At 57.3% G+C, this 19,853-nt stretch overlaps 2 protein-coding genes across 2 annotated transcripts; one reads left to right on the top strand and one right to left on the bottom strand.

The window, feature by feature from the left end:
- Positions 1-2,019: 2,019 nt before the first annotated feature.
- On the bottom strand, positions 2,020-11,251 carry OTOP2 (otopetrin 2; the record flags this gene model as incomplete). Its single annotated transcript, XM_080712963.1, has 6 exons — positions 2,020-2,190; positions 5,017-5,894; positions 8,109-8,242; positions 8,605-8,663; positions 10,273-10,409; positions 10,939-11,251. 6 exons carry the CDS (start codon positions 11,249-11,251, stop codon positions 2,020-2,022), a joined length of 1,692 nt encoding a protein of 563 aa, XP_080569089.1.
- Positions 11,252-12,673: 1,422 nt separating this feature from the next.
- USH1G (USH1 protein network component sans) lies at positions 12,674-16,070 on the top strand (the record flags this gene model as incomplete). The annotated part of the gene is made up of 2 exons (XM_080712731.1): positions 12,674-12,837; positions 14,849-16,070. 2 exons carry the CDS (start codon positions 12,674-12,676, stop codon positions 16,068-16,070), a joined length of 1,386 nt encoding a protein of 461 aa, XP_080568857.1.
- Between the last annotated feature and the right edge of the window lie 3,783 nt (positions 16,071-19,853).

The following is a 19,853-nucleotide window of genomic DNA, read 5'->3' as shown; positions in this document are numbered from 1 at the left end:
TTTGGGTTCCTGAGATTCCTGAAACATTTTGAGGGGAAAAACATTTTGCTGCTTAGGCCTGATGGGTACAAGGGTGTGGATGGATAGGAGAGAGAACTTCCCATGTTCTGCAGCTCAGTAGAATGGCTGACAGTTCACTGAGTATTTTGAAATAGTGAATAGAGAGGATTGTGGGGTGTATGGAGGATTGAAATTCCCAGGTGGGAGGGTGGGGAGTTCCTACACTCCCAGCCCTACTTTATTTTTAAATTTTGAAACAGGGTCAGCTGGGGGCATGGTGGCGCACGCATGTAATCCCAGTACTTGGGAGGCTGCGGCTGCAACAGGAGGATCGCAGGTTTGAAGCCAGCCTCAGCAACTTAAGGAGACCCTGTTTCCAAATAAGAAATAAAAATAAATAAAATCTAGGGGTATAACTTGGAGGTAGAATGCCTCTGGGTTCAATCCCCATCACACACACACACACACACACACACTGAGGAACCTTCGATTTTTCCGTTTCAGCTTCCCAACTACTGGGGTTCCAGATGTGGGCCACCACCCACCACCACACCCGGCTCTACCGCCACACCCAGCTCCGGTGAGAGGATTTTTGCATGTTCCCAACACAAAGAAATGATAAAAGTCCAAGGTGTCAAACATCCCAATTATCCTCAGCTGACTATGACACATTATATACAGGTCTGGAAGAGCCATAATATGCAATTACTGTGTCAGTTAAAAATGCATTCATAAAAAGCTCTGCTGGGTGTGGTGGCCCATGCCTGTCATCCCTGTAGTTGAGAGGCTGAGACGGGAGAATCACAGGTTCAAAGCTGGCCTCAGCAAGTTAGTGTGATCCTGTTTCCAAATAAAATATAAAATAAGCCGGGCGTGGAGGCGCACGCTTGTAATCTCCGCACTTGGGAGGCTGAGACAGGATCACACAGGTTCGAAGCCAGCCTCGGCTACTGAGTGAGGCTCTCGGCAACTTAGTGAGACCCTGTTTCCAAATAAAGTATAAAATAGGTCTGGGAGTATAGCCCGGAGGTAGAAAAGCCCCTGGGTTCCATCCCCAGTACCACACACACACACACACACACACACACACACACACACACAAAAATAATAAAATATAAAATAGGGCTGGGGGTATGTATAGCTTGGAGGTAGAAAGCCCCTGGGTTCAATCTTCAGTAACACACACACACACACACACACACACACACACACACACACACACACAATCAAGAAAAAAATAAAGCTCTGTTGCTTGAAAAAGAGTTTGAGAATTATTATTATTTTTAGTGGAAAGGCTCTGGCTCTCTGTAGCTGTGTGATCTCAGGCGAGTGCCTTTTTCTCTCTGGGCTTCAGTGTTGCTGTCTGTAAAATGTGGGCATTGGACTAGATCGGTCCTTCTTAATATTTCTTGTGTCATGGGACACTTGTAATCGTATTAAAAAATGCGATTACAGGTATATGCCACCTGAAGATAAGGAAAAAGAGGAAGATGGCAGCTTGGGAACTCCGGTCCAGCTCCCCGCCCCCACTGCACCCCCACCCTGTAACTCGGACTCGGCTCACTGGGTGAAAAGCAGGCCTCCAGCAGAGTTCCCAGCTCTGACTGTCAACTGTCTCTCCTAAGACCATGTCACATGGGGCGGCCGCGTCAAGAAGTGGAAGACAGAGGGTAAATCACAGGTTTATTGGCTCCCAGCTCCAGAGAGCACAGGCTGGGATTTGAACCAGAGTCAGCCCTGCAGATCTGGTCGTACAGATGCTACAGAGAAGAGATCTCCCTCCATCCCCCTGGTCCGGGGTGGGGTGTCATGCCAGGGGTGGATGGGTATGTCCCGGTTGTGATTAAAAAACTCATCCTAGAAAGAAAATAAACTTTTGTGAAAATCCTCTCTGGGGGCCACTGGGGAATGGTGGTCCTGTGGCACCGTGACTGCCACCCTGGGGTCATTCCCAGGGGGGCTCTCGGTGGGCCCGTGAGCTGAGTCCTCCCCCAGTGGCCCGGATTGCTGTCCGCGGCTTCAGGACAGCACGTAGGTCTCCAGCAGGCTGGAGACGGCGTGCATGCGGTAGAAGATGCCAAAAGGCAGGCAGATGTTGACGATGGCCGCCCAGAGTGAATAGCCGTAGAAGTCCACCTCCACAGTGTTGCTGAAGTGGGGGCGGGCCCCGAAGGCCGGCATGATCCACAGCTGTGCGGGGAGAGGGGCGTGTCAGGAGTGGCCCAGAATGCACCTGGGGTCATTTCTTTCTTACTTTCTTTTTTGTGTACTGTGGATGGAACCCAGGGGCATTCTACCTCTGAGCTACCCCCCCAACCTTATTATTTTATTTTATTTTATTTTATTTTTAATGTGGGATTGAGGATAGAACCCAGGGGCATTCTACCTCCAAGCTACACTACAAGCCCTATTTTTTTAGTCTTTATTTGGAAACAAGGTCTCAATGAGTTGTAAAGGGCCTAAGAAGCTGAGGCTGTCTTCGAACTACAATCCTCCTGTCTCAGCCTCCCAAATGCCGAGATTACAAACATGCATCACCACTCCCGGCTCCTGGGGCTCATTTCTGTGGGCTTTGCTGGGCTGTGACTGGAGGGGGACTCCAGATTTCCAGTTTGGCGAACATTGAAGGTGGGGTGTCTCTGAATGGCGACCTCTAGCATCTGGACACGCTCTAAGAAACTCGGGGAGGGTGCTCAAGGCTAATGCTTGAGGCTAGTGCTTCTCTATGGTCACCTGTCCTATCCCCTAAGCCTGCCCTCCTATGGAACAGGAATTTCCATAGATGACACCAGAAATTGGTTTAAACAGCTGAGCCAGCAGCTGGAGGGATGTGCGCACAGGGCTGCTGGTGGCAGAACCCATCAGGCGCAGGACGAGGGGTTCAGAGGCAGCCACCAGGCTACCCAACCCCAACCCTCTGTGAACTCAACTCCCTGCCTGTCCCTGTCCACTCCCTTCCCAGGTCTGGGAGGAGGGTGAAGCTGGAGTCCTGCTTCACTACTGCCTAGGTGCTCAGCTGGTTTGGGTGTGGGGTGTAGAGCCAAAGACAAGGCCTAGCCAGGCATGTTGGCACATTCTTGTAATCCCAGTGCTTGGGAGGCTGAGACAGGAGGATCGCTGGCTTCCGGCCAAACAGAGCTACTTAGAGAGGCCCTCCACAACTTAGTGAGACCCTGTTTCAAAATACTAATAAAAGCTGGCGTAGTGGCGCACGCTTGTAATCCCCGCGCTTGGGAGGCGGAGACAGGAGGATCGCGCAGGTTCGAAGTCAGCCGTGCTGGCTTAAGAGACCCTGTTTCCAAATATTTTTCTATTGGAAGACAGGACTGTTTTTATATTGAGTCAAATTTCATTGGAATTCTTCTTTTCTTTTCTTTTCTTTTTTTTCTATTTAGGATGCACAGTGATTCCTTGGTATACTGGGGGCTGGTTCCAGGAGCACCCACGGATACCAAAATCCAAGGATGTTCAAGTCCCTTAAATAAAATGGCCTAATATTTACATATGACCTGAGTAATTCTCTAGTATACTTTAAATCATGTATATATTACTGTACTCATAATATGTAATAAAACATAAGTGCTATGTAAGTAATTGTTTATATACATACACATGCATGTATATATATGTATGTACAGTATGTGTGGTTTTGGGGATTGAATCTAGGGCATATTCCAAGCTACATCCCAGCCATATATATATATGAGACATATATATAAGCTACATCCCGTCATATATATATATATATTCTGAGACAGAAAGATCATGGTTTGCAGACAGCCTCAGCTATTTAGTGAGGCCCTTTGCAACTCAGTGAGACCCTATTTCAAAATAAAGATTAAAAAACAGGGCTGGGCGTGTAGCTCAGAGGTAGAATGCCCCTGGGTTCTATCCCCAGTACCGCAAAAAAAAAAAAAAAAAAAAAAAAAATTAAAGAAAAGGAAAGAAAGAAAGAAAGAAAGAGGGTCTTGCTCAGTTGCTGAGAGCCTTTCTAAGTTGGCATGCACCAACATACCCAGCTCATACTGTATTATTTAGGGAATAATAATAATAAAAAACTTCTGCGTGTTTAGTATAGATGGATTTTTTTCCTAGCATTTTCCGTGTGAAGGTCGGGTGACTCCCGGTATATAAAATCGTATAGATATGGAGGGCCGACCGTCCCTGCACAGGCACACCTTCTATTTTAGAGATTTCTGTATTGGAGAGCCTGTCTACGCCAGCATTTCTGTATTGGACTGTAGCTATGCGACGGATGCTCCTCTCCTGGAGGGGGGGGGCGCCTCACTATGAGAGTCCCCACCCGGGTGCTTCCATCGGGGATGTGTATGTGGACTTGGTGAGCGTCACTCTTCCGAGGTGGCTTGGCCACGTCACCAGGGAAGGGTGAGCGGCCCACACACCACACAGACCTCTCGCACCTTCGCAGGTCTCGGCTACTTCCTGACGCTGCTCCAATTATTCTGAGAAGCAGGCGGGTCACAAGATCCCGGGAGCAGTCACACCTACCCCCTGGGGGTGAGGGCCCCCCCCTTCCCATAAGTTCGGCTCCCTGTCATCTCTGCCCTGCCCCCATGGCAGCCCTCTCTGGGGCCCCCTCCAGCCCCAGGAGCCTGAACACCGGGATTTCCTTCGGTGTGCCTGAGATGCTCCCTGCCCCATGACTGCAGCCAGCCCTCTTCTTTTTTTTTTTCTTTCTTTCTTTTTTTTTTTTTTTTGGTGGTACTGGGGTTCCTGGAAGCCCTTCTACCTCTGGGCTACACTCCCAGACCCATTTTTACATTTTTATTTGGAAACAGGGTCTCCTAAGCCAGCGCGCGCGGCTGGCTTCGAACCTGCGCGATCCTCCTGTCTCTGCCTCCCAAGCGCGGGGATTACAAGCGTGTGCCACCACGCCCGGCAGCCCTCTTCTTTTCTAAAGATTTTCTAAAGATTCTCAGGTGGGCTGAGGGCAAGACAGAGAAGGCTAAGAGAACAGACCCGGAGGCGCATCCTTCCTCCTCCCCAGGTACTCACGATGACATTGCATAGCAGGAGAAACAGAGAAATATCTTTGAGGCACCGGCGTCTCCAGTGGCCCCTGGGGGCCAAGATGACGGTCACAGCTTCCTGAGGTCCGGCTGGGCTGGTGCCGACCAGCCTGGGGGTGGGCGGGCAGGCGGGCAAGGTGTGGAGGGCGTCCAGGTTGGCAAAGGTCAGGCCCTGGCAGGGCTCTTTGGGGGGGCTCTCGTGAGGCTCATCCCCAGGGGGACCCCGGTGGAGGCTCTCGATGATGAAGACGTTCTGGAAGGTGTGCTGGGCGATCATGAGCAGGGCGTGGGCCAGGTTGAGCCCCGCCAGCAAGTCCCTGGGCGTGCCCACCACCACAGCGACGATGGAATAGTAGGAGATGGCGTACTGGCCCAGGGCGGCGCCCATCAGCAGGGCCACGTCCAGGGTGCGGGTGGGGTTCTTATGGTGGTCCATGGCCCGCCGGTCGAAGCGGTAGATGATGGAACCGCTCAGGCTGACCAAGGTCATGAGCCCCAGACAGACGATGTTGAAGATGTAGTAGGTGACCAGGGCCTGCTGCATGCTGCCCCCCTCCCCACTCACTTGGACCTCGTAGATGATGAAGACGGCCAGTCCCACGACAAGGAGCATCAGGCCCAGCACCGGGCCCGCGAAGTAGGTCTCCCGGAAGAGGCTGATCTGGGACCGGGCGTGGCCGTGGCTGTGGGGGGAGCCCAGCAGCCTGCCCACGTTCTTCCACATCACGTAGAGCATGGTGGAAGCGAAGAGGCTGTACTCGATGTTGAAGGGGTACAGGTAGAAGTAGCCCTGCTGGAAGATCTGGCAGATGGCCGTGTTGCAGGGGCAGGGGTCTCCTGGGACGGGGCTGCTTGCACGCTCCACTGTGAAGAAAGGGACCGGGGTTGGGTGGTCCTCCAGGCCCCCCGGCCCCAGCCTGTGGTGTGTGTGAGGGCAGGGTCTCTCTCTCCCCGCCTGAGTCACTAGGGCAACTCAAAGGCCTTCACAGGGCTCGGCGTGTTCATTTGGTATACAAATATTGACTGAGAGCCTTAGGAAGGGCCAGAGACGCCAAGACACCTCGGTGCACCGTAACAAAGGAGAGTCAGACCCGGGGCACTGCCCACGTCACCCTTCCGTGCCTCTAACCCTCCCCACCCACGGCGGCCCCTGGCGGCCCGAGATAGGTAAGCCCTGGTCCCCTGCAAGTGGCCCTTTTGGGATCCCCTAAAGTCCAGTTTTCCTCGTAGCTCTTCCCGGCATCTGACGTGGCCCAGGAAGCCAGTGCGCGGTGTCCCCAAAGTGTCTTTGTTACTTTGATTTGTACTGAAAGGACTCTTGGAACCAGAGTACACCTTATAGGGTACCTTAAGCCCTGGCAAATCTCTCTCTTCTCTGTCTCTCACTCCTCTTTCTCTTTTTCTCTCTTTGATATTGGAGGTTGAACATGGGCATTCTACCTCTGAGCTAAACCCCCAGCCCGATTTTATTTATTATTATTATTTTTTTGTGTGTGGTACTGGGGATAGAACCCAAGGGCATTCTACCTCCGAGCTACACCCCCAGCCCTATATTTTAGTCTTTTTTTTTTTTTTTTTTTTTTGGTGGTACTGGGGGTGGAACCCAGAGGCTTCTACCTCTGGGCTATACTCCCAAACCTTTTTTATATTTTATTTGGAGACAGGGTCTCACTAAGTTGCTGAAAGCCTCACTAAGTAGCTGAGGCTGGCTTCAAACCCGTGCCATCCTCCTGTCTCAGCCTCCCAAGCACGGGGATTACAAGCGTGTGCCACCACGCCCGGCTTATTTTAGTCTTTTTTATTATTTTTATTTATTTTTTGTGTGGTCCTGGGGATGGAACCCAGAGGCATTCTACCTCCAAGCTACATCTGCAGCCTTATTTTTTATTCTTTATTTTGAAACAGGGTCTCACTGAGTTGCAAAGGGCCTCGCTAAGTAGTACCTGAGGCTGTCCACGAACCCGGATCTTCCTGTCTCAGCCTCCCAAATGCTGGGATTACAAGCGTGCGCCACCACACCCGGCTTAGGCTTTTTATTTTTGAAACAAGATCTCACTGAATTGTAAAGGGCCTCACTAAGTAGCTGAGGCTGTCTGTGAACCACGATCCTCCAGTCTCAGCCTCCCAAATGCTAGGATTACAAGCGTGAGCCACCATGCCTGGTGCAAATATCTCTTTTAATCCCCAGAATCATCTCAGCTGGATTTGCAAGCAAAGAGCTCATTTTCAATGAGGTCAAGTGACTTGTACTATTGGGGAAATTAAAGTAAACAACCCCCAGGCAGGACCCTCTCCAGCAGCCTCATCCACCTCCACGGACCCACCTGTTAGGCTGACCACTCTCTGTAGGTTTGAACCACTTCAGTGTCTACTGGGTATGCAAGGAGGCCTTTTATTAGTCCTGCTGGGCTGGGGTCTCCTTGGGGGCTGGGGTCACACTTTCTGTCCCTGGACCCTGCCATGTGGGGGGTGTGCAGGTACCTTAGTCTCTGATCTGGTCCTGGACCCTAGAGAAGTCCAGAAAACTAGGACTGGGACACTGGGAACCCTGTTCTTCCTTAGTGCAGCTAATTGAAAGCGAAGAGGGAGCTGAACAGCAGCGCTCTGATTTCAGGCTCTGGGACCCTGGGCAAGCTACTTAACCCCTCTACGCCTTGGTTTCTGCATCTGCAGGATGGGAGTCTTAACAGCATCCATCTGCAAGGGGCCTTGTGAGGGGTAGACTGTTTCAGGCACTTAGCACTGGGCAGGACTCACAGAGCTGGGGAGGTTGTCACTAGCTCATTGTCATGGGATGAGTCTCACCTTCCCAGTCCATCTAGTCTGACCCAGGCTCCCCCAGCAGAACCACCCTGGCTTCCTCTCCCCTCCCCAGCCTGATCACCGATGCCCTTTCTTCCTAGAGCCTGGATTCTTCCTCCACGCCCACAATTCCCAGGCAGAGCCCGGGGCAGCGGGAGGCCCTGTTCACCTTTGCCTCCATGCCCTAGTGAGTGAGGGCACGGTTGACTGACTGCAAATCCACACAGTCAGCCCAAGGCCCGGCGGCCACAGGGCCAGGGTTTAGGAGGAACTCACCGTCCGGGGCGAGGCGGGTGTAGCTGGTGTTGCTATGGGAAATGCTGTAGGAGTGGGTCTGGTGCACGGATTCGTCCACCACGGCTGCCATCCAGATGGCCAGGTTGGTGGTGAGCGTGAACATGAGCCCGCATCTGTTTGGGAGATGGAGGGGAGGCAGGGAGGCCGGTGAGTCTTGGGCTGGTCTTGGGTCCCTGGCGAAGCGGGCGGTTGAGACGCTCTTCTGAGAGATGGTGTTGACAGGGGACAGAGGAGCTGAGCTTGGCAGGAACACTTAGCCTGGCTAGAATGCCAAGCAAGGGAGAGCCAGGGGTGCCCAGGCTCAGGCTCCCTTCTCCTGGGGAAAGTGCACAGCTCAGCATGGTGAAAATCGGGCTAAAACTGGGATGGGGGTGGGGAGCCAGGGAGCAGAGAAAAGAGCCCATCCAGACCGGAAAACCTCGGCTCTCATGCCAGGTGGGCACTGTGGACACAGACATTGACCTGCGGCACTCACCTAGTCAGATCCAGGTGGACATGAATACAGTCTTTAGCCGAGACCCAGAGAAAGTAAGTCTGCATTGAGAGAGAGAGAGTGGGAGAGTCATTAGTGTGCGCACGGGCTCAAGTCTAGGGAGCTCAGGTCCACCTGTCTGCTGTTCTGTTCTCTCTACTCCAGGAGCCCTTCTACTAAGTGATTGTGTCTACTTTAGCTTTACAAAAGGAAGCCAGGAATATTTTCTCTTTGCACCCTAAAATATGGTTTGTAGAAAAAGAGGGACTCTCTAGGCCGGTACAGTGGCGCACACCCGTAATCCCAGTACTTGAGAGGTTGAGACAGGAAAATCAAAGGTCTGAGGCCAGCGCCAGCAACTTAGCAAGGCCCTCGGAAACTTAGTGAGATCTGTTTCAAGATAAAAAATAAGGCCGGGCGTGGTGGCGCACGCTTGTCATCCCCGCGCTTGGGAGGCGGAGACAGGAGGATCGCGCAGGTTCGAAGCCAGCCGTGCTGGCTTAAGAGACCCTGTTTCCAAATAAAAATATAAAAAATAGGTCTAGGAGTGTAGCCTGGAGGTAGAAGGGCTTCCAGGAACCCAGTACCACCAAAAAAAAAAAAAAAAAAAAGAGGCTGAAGGTGTATCTAGAAGATAGAATGTCCCTGGGTTTCATCCCCAGAACCAGAAATAGAGAAATAAAAAGGGTTCTCTGTTGTTGTTTTTTTTTTAAAGTTTGCAAAATGTCACCTGTCGTGCTCTCTGGTCTTGGGGGTGCGGGTGGGAGCAGCGATGGAGAGGTAAGTGGATTCTGACTACCTAGGTTTTTTCTTCCCGGGAGCAAGGCCAGAGTCGCAGCAGAAAGGGTCTCTGGCAACCGCTCACTGCCATTTCACAACACCCCTGCCCGTCCTCCTCCTCTGTTATCCTGCAAAGCCTCGCTCTCTCTGGCTGCCAGTGAGTTCCTACCTTGGCATTTGTTGATGTGGGGAATCTGTATTTTCACCTGAGCACTCTTCAAACTCACGAAATGTGAAAATCTAAAGTGACATGAATGCCAATTCCCACTGTGGAAACCTGGGAGGCAGAGGCTGGGCAGTGCTGTGGGCGAGGACACCCTGCCTGTGGTCCACTCTGGTCCTGCTGCAGGGCTAGGGTCTCTTTTGGTCTCATGTAAAACTGGTCCTGCCTCAGCGCCATCAGAAGACCTTCCCAGACCGGCATTAATACAACAAAATTAAAAAGAAGTCAAACTGGTTTGAAAAAAATCCCAGTTACAGGACACCCTATTTCCTAAGCAAAAGCCCAGGTCAGCAGCCACGGCTGAGGCCAAAGGAACCATGCCCACCACATGACCCCGGGCTGAGACCCATGCCCTCCATAGGCACCCAGTGGGGGCGGGCCAGCTTCCAGCACACAGAGCTGGCTGTCAGGACTCACACCTCTCCGGTGTCAACTATCAGCACTGCTTAGGTTAAAATAAAATTGCAGCACCCCGGGCAGGAGCTCGCATTTAGATATTACTTCATGACACGGTGCTTGCTTCCTCCTTTGGGGCTCATAGGACCCCTCTACAGTCCGATCCCATTTTTGCAATTGCTCTGAGTGCAGGAGGGGAGTGGACCTCGGGCCTCCTGACCCCTGAAGCACTGACTCCGTCCTGCCACTCAGGGGACACGCCTGCCACCCACCTGGACAATGACAAATACAGCCTGGATGAGGGGGTGCAGGATCTTGATGGCCGACTGACACTCAAAGAAACTGGAGTAGTAGCCGGTCTTGAAGACATCCATGACCAGGGTGCAGATCCCAAACAACACCAGCCCACCTGGAAATCAGGGGCATCGGGGGCTGGGGGTGGGCCAGGCAGGCAGAGGGCTTGTAGGGCCATGAACTTAGTGGCTGTGTGCCTGGGTGGATGGATGGATGGATGGGGAGCATCAATGAATGGGTGGATAAAAAGGTGCACGGGCAAGGAGATGGCCTGAACGATGGATGGGTGGAAGGAAGGAAGAAAGGAAGGGACGGAGGGAGGGAGGGAGGAAGCATGGGATGTGATGGAGTGGGTGGATGGGTAGATGTCCTCGGGGCCCCTCTCTTGGGGATGCAGAGATAGAGAAGGGCCCTCCTCTGCCTCTTCCAATCCCCCCCTTTTCATCAATCTAATGTCTAATCCTTGGACAAGGCAATAAATTCTCCTCCATCCACGACCCCTCCCCTTCCCCTCCGCCATCCTCTCTTTCCTGCCCGCCTCACCCTGAGCCAGATGGGAGGGAACTCCTCGGCCCTCCACCCCGCACGCAGGTGCCCCGAGGGTCAAGGTACCCACCCCAGCTCTGTCCCCACCTCCCCTGCACCTCGGAGCCAGATGGGGCCGGCGTGCGCGTCCCGGTAGGGCACGGCGTCGGGGCAGCGCACGGTGCGGAAGAGGTAGAAGAGGATCCAGAGCCCCGCGGCCAGCATCATGGCCGTGAGCAGCGCGAACACGTCGGTGTCGTACACGGCCACCTTGTTGAAGGCGCCGCCGCTGATGAGCGTGCTGGCCAGCAGCAGCACGTTCACGGCCAGCAGCACCGACAGCAGGCGGCCCCCCTTCTTCCACACCTCGCGGGGGGCGGCCCGGGGCGCCCGCGGGCTCTCCTTGGGGCCGGTGGTCAGCTCCTCCGACATGATGGGGGCAGCTGGAGGAGGTTGGGGGCGTCACTGCGGGGAAGGAGCGGGCAGGACCCCAGGTGAACCCCAAGGGCTTTCCTTCCCCCATCTTAGCTCTAGATTCGGGGGCAGGGGGGTTCCTAACCCAGGGACAGTGGGGGCTGGACGAGGGGAAGAGAAAAACCTCTCCTCTTCCAAGGGAAAGAAGGTAGCAGCGGACCCGTCCAAGGCCCCCACGTCCACAGTCCGGGGCACGCACCTGGCTGGCCTGGGAGTCTGCGCGGAGCTGGGGGTCAGGGGGCAGCGAGCGTCTCCTCTCTCCCACGCCGGGCTGGACGGGTGCTTTATACTCGGGCGGGTAGGGTGATTTACAGCTGTCGGAGATGGGTTCCATAAACCTCTCAGTCGCACTCACATGATCCATTTTTTTTCTGGGCTGAATTTAGGGAAGAGCGCGCGGGAGCCAGATAAGGCGAGATTTATATTTATCTACGAAGCATCCCCACCCCGCCCGATACCCCGGCGCGAGGCGCAGCCCTGCACTGCGGCACCCAAGGGGCACCGCACCCCGAACCCATGCGCTGCGATCGCGCCCGCCTGGACCCCCAGACCCGACTCTCAAGAGAAGCCCCAGTGCCCGCCGCCATCCTGACGCCCTCCCAGCCCTACGCCTTTGGCATAGGACAACCAGCCCTCTTTTCCCCACTCGCCCTCACACTGATCCCGGCTTCTTCTTCCGCTATCCCTACGCCGCCCCCTCCGCTGCTCCCGGGGATGCTGCGAAGTCTGCGCCTTGGGAACAAAGTCTCGCCCGGTGCTTGCAGTCGGCTTTCAGGCCTCTCGCGCCCCCTGCTGGAGCGCGGCGGAACCACCCCGTGCTCGGAAGACCACTGCCTGGTACCCGCGACCACGATCTTGCGGTCAGTCTTCACGCCCCTTTCGGCCCACTGTCCCGGGACTAGGACTGTCTTTGCAACCCTCCTCCCACTCCCAGCCCTTTCCCGGGCCCTTTGACGGGCGGAGAAGTCGAGAGCCGCAGGTCCGGAGCGCTGGTATGGACAGGCCACCCACTGTCCCCAGACTGGGCTCTCACGGGTGGAGCGCGGGGGTGGGCGCTTTGGGAGTGAGGGCAGGGCCTCCCGTGGGTGACCCCTGTGCGCCCAGGAGAAAGGTGTTTAGGACCCAGGGGAAGCCCGGGGCGGCTCCCAGGGCAGCGGGAGATCCCCCACCCCGCCCCGCCGCCGGGTGACCGGCTCAGATGTCGCGGCAGCAGCGCAGCTCTGGCGCTCCGCACCATCAGTCTGCCGCAGTGGGGGCTGGCGGCCCCGGCCCCGGCCCGGCCCCCTCCCCTAACCCCATGCCTCAGCCCTAACCCCGCTGCCCTCCCCCCGGGGGGCGTTTCCCCCGTGCCCCCTGCCCGCCCCGTCCAAGCTGGGCGCCATGAGTGACCAGTACCACCGGGCCGCCCGAGATGGCTACCTGGAGCTCCTCAAGGAGGCCACTCGGAAGGAGCTCAATGCCCCCGACGAGGATGGCATGACCCCCACCCTCTGGGCTGCCTACCACGGAAACTTGGAGTCGCTGCGCCTCATCGTGAGCCGCGGGTGAGTGTCCTCCCCCAGCCTGCCGGCCGGGGGAGAGTCCCAACCCCGCCCCACGCCGCGGCATCCTTTGTCCCTCCTCTGATGGATGGACCACCCGAGGTTGGGACCTTGGAGCGTGGCACCCGGGGGAGACACACGTGGAGAGGAACATAAGCTGGGACATGTGACACTTGTGACCTGGATGTGGGGCTAGGAGGGGAGGCACTGGGATTTGGGGGGCCATGATTGTGGGCGGGGTGCTGCAGAGTGAGGGCAAGGTGGGAGAGACCTGCAGGAGGGGGAGAGGCGCGGAGGTGGGGGGTTACCAAGTACCAGCCTTGCCGCCCACTCCCCAGCCCTGAGCTGCAGGGCTCTCCCAGCCAGCACCCACAGCCCCAAGGCCAGGCCGGGGCTCACACCTCTCTCCCTCGTCTGGCTCATTCCTGGGATTTATAGGCACTGTCCACGGGACCAAATGTCACTGGCCTGGCCACCCCATTGAGCTCTGCACCCCTCCCCCCCTTCAGGGCACAGCTGAGCGGTGATGGTCCTCACCCAAGAAGGGGCTCCTGGCCCACTCCTCCCCCTGGAGTTGTCCTGTGGGCAGTGTGGGCATAGAGTCCACACAGGAGGGCCAGTTGAGGGGTGCAGGGCCCGGGGCCACTGGAGGGGAGGGGCTCAATCACACTCCTGTGACAGCATCGCCTCTCCCAGGGGTGACCTGGGCAGGGAAGGGGGTGGGTGGGGTTCATATGAGCATCTTAGGCCCTGGGGGAGAGGGGCAGGGACTGAGCTGGCCCCTGGCCTGAGCACGGGCAGTGGCATCCCTCCATGGCTGCTCCTTGGACTTGTCCCCGGCGGGCAGGACTGACGGGCTCCTTCTCAACTCCAGGAGGGTACGCAGGGACACTGTCCCCCTGCCACTCACAAAGAGGACTGGAGGGAAAGAGGGTTTCCCCCTCGGTGTATGGACCCCCGAGTCCTACAGTGGCAAAGACGGTGCTCGATGGCTGTGGGTCTGGTGCCCACACTGCCCTGCAGGACTTGGCGCCCAGTAAGGGAGGCCGAGCGGGGGGTGTGCGGGGAGATGTGCAGACAAGGAAGTGATTCTTCGCCAGCCCCAGGGGTGGCCTGGTGGCCTCATTAATGTGGGGCAGGGGCCCTGGGCTAGGCCCCAGAGGGAAGCCAGAGTTCAGAAGGAGCCAGCGGGAGCTGCCCAGGGGGCACAGCCCAGCACAGAGGGCACTGAAGGGGGCAGATGAGGTCCCTGCACTGGCTAAGCCAGCCAGCCTCACAGACTGCCCCCCAGAAGGGGCAGTCTGAGCAAGGCAGGACGAGCCAGCAGGGCTGCGGCCTGCCTCCGCCTCCCCTCCAGTCCTGGCTGCCCCCACGGTCCCCTCCTGGCCCAGGCCAAGACCCGACACCTGCTCTCACACTCGGTCTTGCCAGGCCTGGCCCGGCTCCCTGCACACGCGGCGCTCCCCGGGGCACGGGAGCACCCACCCTCCCGGAGCCCAGGCTCAGGCCCAGCACACACCACCCTCTCGTCCTCTTTCACGAGTCCCCTGCAACGCGGGCCACACTCACCATCGCACCTGCCTAGAGACCCAGACTCGGCCCTGGCCCACCACCTCTCTGGGCCAGCTCCCCGCTGAGCCCATGAATAATTCAGCCCTTTCTCTCTGGGCATCAAATATTTATCCCCTGAGATTCCCAGCCCTCAGCTCTCCGGAGGAAAGCCCCGCCCAGGCCCCGCCTTCCCTGTCGCCCCGCCCCCTATGCTCGAGGCCATCCCCACCACCACCACCCGGGCTCACTCTGGGGTCTGTCTGGTGGCCCAGGTCAGCAGGTATCCTGGACTCAGAGGAGAGGTTTCAGGCCCACGGGTTTCTTTGGGGTGCAGCGTGCCTATAGGGAAGCGCGACAAGGCGGGAGGGCGGGGAGGGGTCCTCGACCCGGCCCCCCCAATTCCCTCCACCTCCAGCTATAGAAGACTCTCTCTCACCCCCCCCCCCACGTGCTCTCCCTGCAGGGGTGACCCAGACAAGTGTGACATCTGGGGCAACACGCCCCTGCACCTGGCAGCTTCCAATGGCCACCTGCACTGCTTGTCCTTCCTGGTGTCCTTTGGGGCCAACATCTGGTGCCTGGACAACGACTACCACACGCCCCTGGACATGGCCGCCATGAAGGGTCACATGGAGTGCGTGCGCTACCTGGACTCCATCGCGGCCAAGCAGAGCAGCCTCAACCCCAGGCTGGTGGGCAAGCTGAAAGACAAGGCCTTCCGCGAGGCGGAGCGGCGGATCCGCGCGTGCGCCAAGCTGCAGCGCAAGCACCACGAGCGCATGGAGCGGCGCTACCGGCGCGAGCTGGCCGAGCGCTCCGACACGCTCAGCTTCTCCAGCCTCACGTCCAGCACCCTGAGCCGCCGGCTGCAGCACCTGACGCTGGGCAGCCAGCTGCCCTACTCGCAGGCCACGCTGCACGGCACGGCCAGGGGCAAGACCAAGATCCAGAAGAAGCTGGAGCGGCGCAAACAGGGCGGCGAGGGCACCTTCAAGGTCTCGGAGGACGGGCGCAAGAGCGTGCGCTCGCTCTCGGGCCTGCAGCTGGGCAGCGACGTGATGTTCGTGCGCCAGGGAAATTACGCCAATCCCAAGGAGTGGGGCCGCGCCCCGCTCCGGGACATGTTCCTCTCCGACGAGGACAGCGTCTCCCGTGCCACGCTGGCGGCCGAGCCTGCGCACTCGGAGGTCAGCACCGACTCAGGTCACGACTCCCTGTTCACCCGCCCCGGCCTGGGCACCATGGTGTTCCGCAGAAACTACGTGAGCAGCGGTCTGCATGGGCTGGGCCGCGAGGACGCGGGCCTGGACGGGGCGGGCACGCCGCGGGGTCGGCTGCAGAGCTCCCCCAGCCTGGACGACGACAGCCTGGGCAGTGCCAACAGCCTGCAGGACCGCAGCTGCGGGGAGGAGCTGCCCTGGGACGAGCTGGACTTGGGCCTGGACGAGGACCTGGAGCCCGAGACGAGCCCGCTGGACACCTTCCTGGCCTCGCTGCACATGGAGGACTTTGCCGCCCTCCTTCGGCAAGAGAAGATCGACCTGGAGGCGCTGATGCTGTGCTCGGACCTGGACCTCCGCAGCATCAGCGTCCCCCTGGGGCCCCGCAAGAAGATCATGGGGGCCGTCAGGAGGCGAAGGCAGGCCCTGGAGCGCCCGCCGGCCCTGGAGGACACAGAGTTGTGAGTGCTAGCCTGGGGTCCGGGCAGGGGGTGAGGGTTTGGAGGAGTCCCGTCTACGGCCCCCCAGGAGGAGTAGGCGGTAGCGGCTACCTGCCTTTTCAGGACCGAGGAGAGGGCCTAGTACCGTATTTCATAAAATCTAAGCTGCCACCAATTCCAAGATGCCTCGCTATTTTATTTACCACCAGCTCAGAAGAAGCAGCTGCCAATTTAATAATGACCGGAGCTTTTCTTACTATCACTATATAAAAGATACCTAGATTCTGAAGAAAACAAAATGTGGAAAATGTGGAAAAATCTTAGAGTTGATGAAATACGGTAGCCACAGTAATCACTGCTGGGATGTTTTGAGCTCCTTCACCTTCCTGGTTCCAGGAATCCTGAGCTCCTTGGGGAGGTGCACCATCCCCCTTTGTAACTGGATGAACAAGTGGAGACTGGGGGTGGGGGGCTCCCATAATAGCTAACCCCATACCCTGCTGTCCCATGCTGTTCCCAGTGGACCTGGGCTCAATCCTTGGTTCTTTGGCTTAGAGCCTGGTGACAGGGTGACTCCCGTAGTCTGGGGGTTTGGCAGCCAGGTCAGCTGGTAAGCCGGACCCTCAAGGCAGATGTTTGACCTCTTGTTCCCAAGCCCCGCAGCCAGCACCAGCAAATGCTCCCTATGCGGCGGACAGCAGCCATGGGGGCAGAGTTGTCCAGTTTAAAAAAATCATCACAAGCCGGGTGTGGTGGCGCACGCTTGTAATCCCCGAGCTTGGGAGGCTGAGACAGGAGGATCACACAGGTTCAAAGCCAGCCTCAGCTACTTAGTGAGGCTCTCAGCAACTTAGTGAGACCCTGTTTCCAAATAAAATATAAAAATAGGACTGGGAGTGTAGCCCGGAGGTAGAAAGCCCCTGGGTTCCACTCCCAGTACCACACCCCCCCCCAAAGAAAATCACAAGCCAGGCATGAAGCACATGCCTGTAATCCCAGTACTTGAGAGGCTGAGACAGGAGGATCACACAGGTTCAAAGCCAGCCTCAGCTACTTAGTGAGACCCTGTCTCCAAATAAAAAGGAATATTAATAGGACTGGGGGTGTAGCTCAGAGGTAGAATGCCCCTGGGTTTTATCCCCAGGATCAACAAATAAAATAAAAAGAAGAACTCATCACAGCTGGCCAAGGCTGCCGCCACCACACTGGTCCTCCAGTTGACTGGCCCCTGCCCTGCCCCATCCCCCAGCAAACCACAAGCCCAGCAAACTTTGGTACAGATGGCCTTTAGCCTGAGTGGCTGGGGCAGAGGTAGACGTAGGGAGGGAGCTTGGTTTACAGTTTGGGGAACGGGGAGGCCAATGTCCCTCATCCCTGACCATTAGCCTGTCCAGAGAGGGCAGGCTAAGTCATCAAGTGGTTGGTTCTGGTTGAAAATTATGTTTTTGAAGGTTATCTTTAAGGTCTGTTTCTGCCTGTCTCTTTCTCCACAGATAACCGGGGACTCCTCTCCCCTGACCAAAATGAATTGCAAGTTGCCACAACCCACAGTGAGGGCCTGAAGTCCTCACAGCCGCCAGCCCTGCGGCCCCTTCCCCAGGAACAAGAGCCACGTGGCTCATCTTGGAACCAGTTCTGAGGGCCCAGAGCCCCCAAGCGCCGTCTCTGAGTGGCCCCGAAGTAACTCGGATCCGTGGAAGGCCGGCCTGGAGGGAGGGCTGGGGCTGCTGGGCCCCTGGCGCTAGACTCCATCAGAACTCTAGTGAGGTGGGGAGGGGCACTTGTCCTTCCTGCATCTCCACTCCCGCCCTCTGGGGAGGGTCCTGTCCTTTCTCAAGCTGGAGACTTGCCGGATTCTTACATTTTTGTGAAGGGAAGAGTCTGGGCAGCCCCCTCTCCCCTTATATCCCAGAGGGGAAGTTTCCCAGCCAGACTCTTCAGCCAAACGCCTGCCGTTCAGTCCCCACCCCATCCCCTACGGGAGAAGGCCAGTCCCTTTTCCTTTACCTGCTGCCCGTGGTCCCGAACTGGAGAGCCAGGCTGGGGTGGGCTGGGCCTGTCCTCCTGCCTCCCCCCCTCCGCCGTGCAGCCTGGTCCCCCGGGGACCCCGGAGGGCCAGGCCGCTGGAATGCAAGGTGCTAGAGCAGGAGGCCGCAGTATTACAGCCCCAGGCCTGGTGGGCACACACTGGCTGGAGAATGGCGTCTGCCAACTGTCTCAGAGTCTCCCGGGCCCAGGCAGGCGGGGGCTGGGTACGGCCGGGGTCAGGCCTTCTAGTGTGGAAGTCCTGTGCAGGGGATGCTGGAGGATATGGCTAGTCTAGACTGTTGACTGTGCCCAGGCCCCTGGGATCTGTGTGTGTGTGTGTGTGTGTGTGTGTGTGTGTGTGTGTGTGTGTGTTGGGATTGGTTGGTGGCTTTCCCTGGAGACCTGCAGGGATGATGGAGAGTCACAAGTTCACCATGTGTCCCAGCTGTGATGGTGGTGAAACCGGGTGAAAGGCCAGTGTGTGTCCTTGGGGCGCGTCCTCCCAGTTCTCCTGCCAGGCCGAGGTTATGGGCTCGGGAGCTGAGCTGTGTTGGCACATCTGTGCTCCATGCAGATGTGCCCTTCCTCCTGGGCCCCCTCGGTTGGCACAGGCGAAAGCCCCCAAAGATCTCTCTGGTATGCATGCGTGCATGTGGCCCCATCCGGGCACAGGCCCAGAGCTGGGGTGTCGAGGAGCGGCCCCCTTCTCACTACAGGACACAGAGGGCCTGGCTATCTGCCACAGCCATCCTGAGCCAGCCCAGCCTGCCTGGCTGTTCTCTGGGCCTGAGCCTGGGGCCACCCCAAGTGCCGACTCATCCTCCTCGGAGCCCCGGGCTCTGCCCTTTCTCAGCTGTTACCTGTCCCTGTGCCCCCCATCCCCTCCTGCCACCTGGCTCAGGCGGCCAGGCTCTGTGACCCCACGGTACAAAACCCTCCCTCAGGCGCATTATGACTTTTGTAAAGAAAGCTCTGTAGCACTGACAAGCCTGTGTTCTGGTTTTTAGTCTTTCTGTGGTGGGAGCAGCATGGGGTGAAGAGAGAGGGGTGGGGTGGGAAGGGATCTTCCTTGAGCCTGTGAAGACTGGGTCCTGGTCCTTGAGGGGTGCTGGCGCCCCCACCCTGGGCATCTGCATAGGTCATCTGCTGCGTCCCTGGGCCTTTCCTCTGTCATGCTATCTGGGCCCGGAACGAGTTGCCGGTGGAAAGAGTTAAGAACTGGACCAGGAGAGCCCCTAGTAGCTGAGTAAGGATGTGCAGGCTCCAGCCTGATTCCAGGACCTTCAGCCCAACATTGAGGGCAGGATGGTGCTGTCTCTCTTCCCACCAGGCCCTCCTGGGCTTTTCCAGGGCTAGGCAGAAGCCATCCCCAGGAGTCTGCTGCCTGTCACCCAGGCTTGAGCTCTCTCGCCCCCAGGAAGCCTCCAGTGGGGGCCTCCATTTCCCTGGGTCCCAGGAGCCCTCCTTTCTCCCCAGGGTAAGTCTTTCCCTTAAGTGGGCGGACAAGGGGCTCTGCTTTCTCAGTCAACTCTGGGGTCAGCTGCCCCATTCTCTAAAGATGCCTCTGCCAAAGGGAGCTCAAGACAGCCTCCTCCCCTAGCATCAATCAGAAAGGTCCAGGGGATGTCTATGCTGGGGGGTTGCCTAGCAACCGTACAAGGGTTCTAGTCTCCTCCCTCCACTGCACGGATGGAAAAACTGAGGCCCACAGAGGGGGAAGGTCAGACCCAGAACCCAGTTTTCCCAACTGCTGCCACAAATTTCTCACACATGAATTTCT

Source organism: Muscardinus avellanarius (genome assembly GCF_963383645.1).
Source record: "Muscardinus avellanarius genome assembly, chromosome: 16".
NCBI lineage: Eukaryota > Metazoa > Chordata > Mammalia > Rodentia > Gliridae > Muscardinus > Muscardinus avellanarius.
This window is presented reverse-complemented; position numbering and strand designations above follow the sequence as displayed.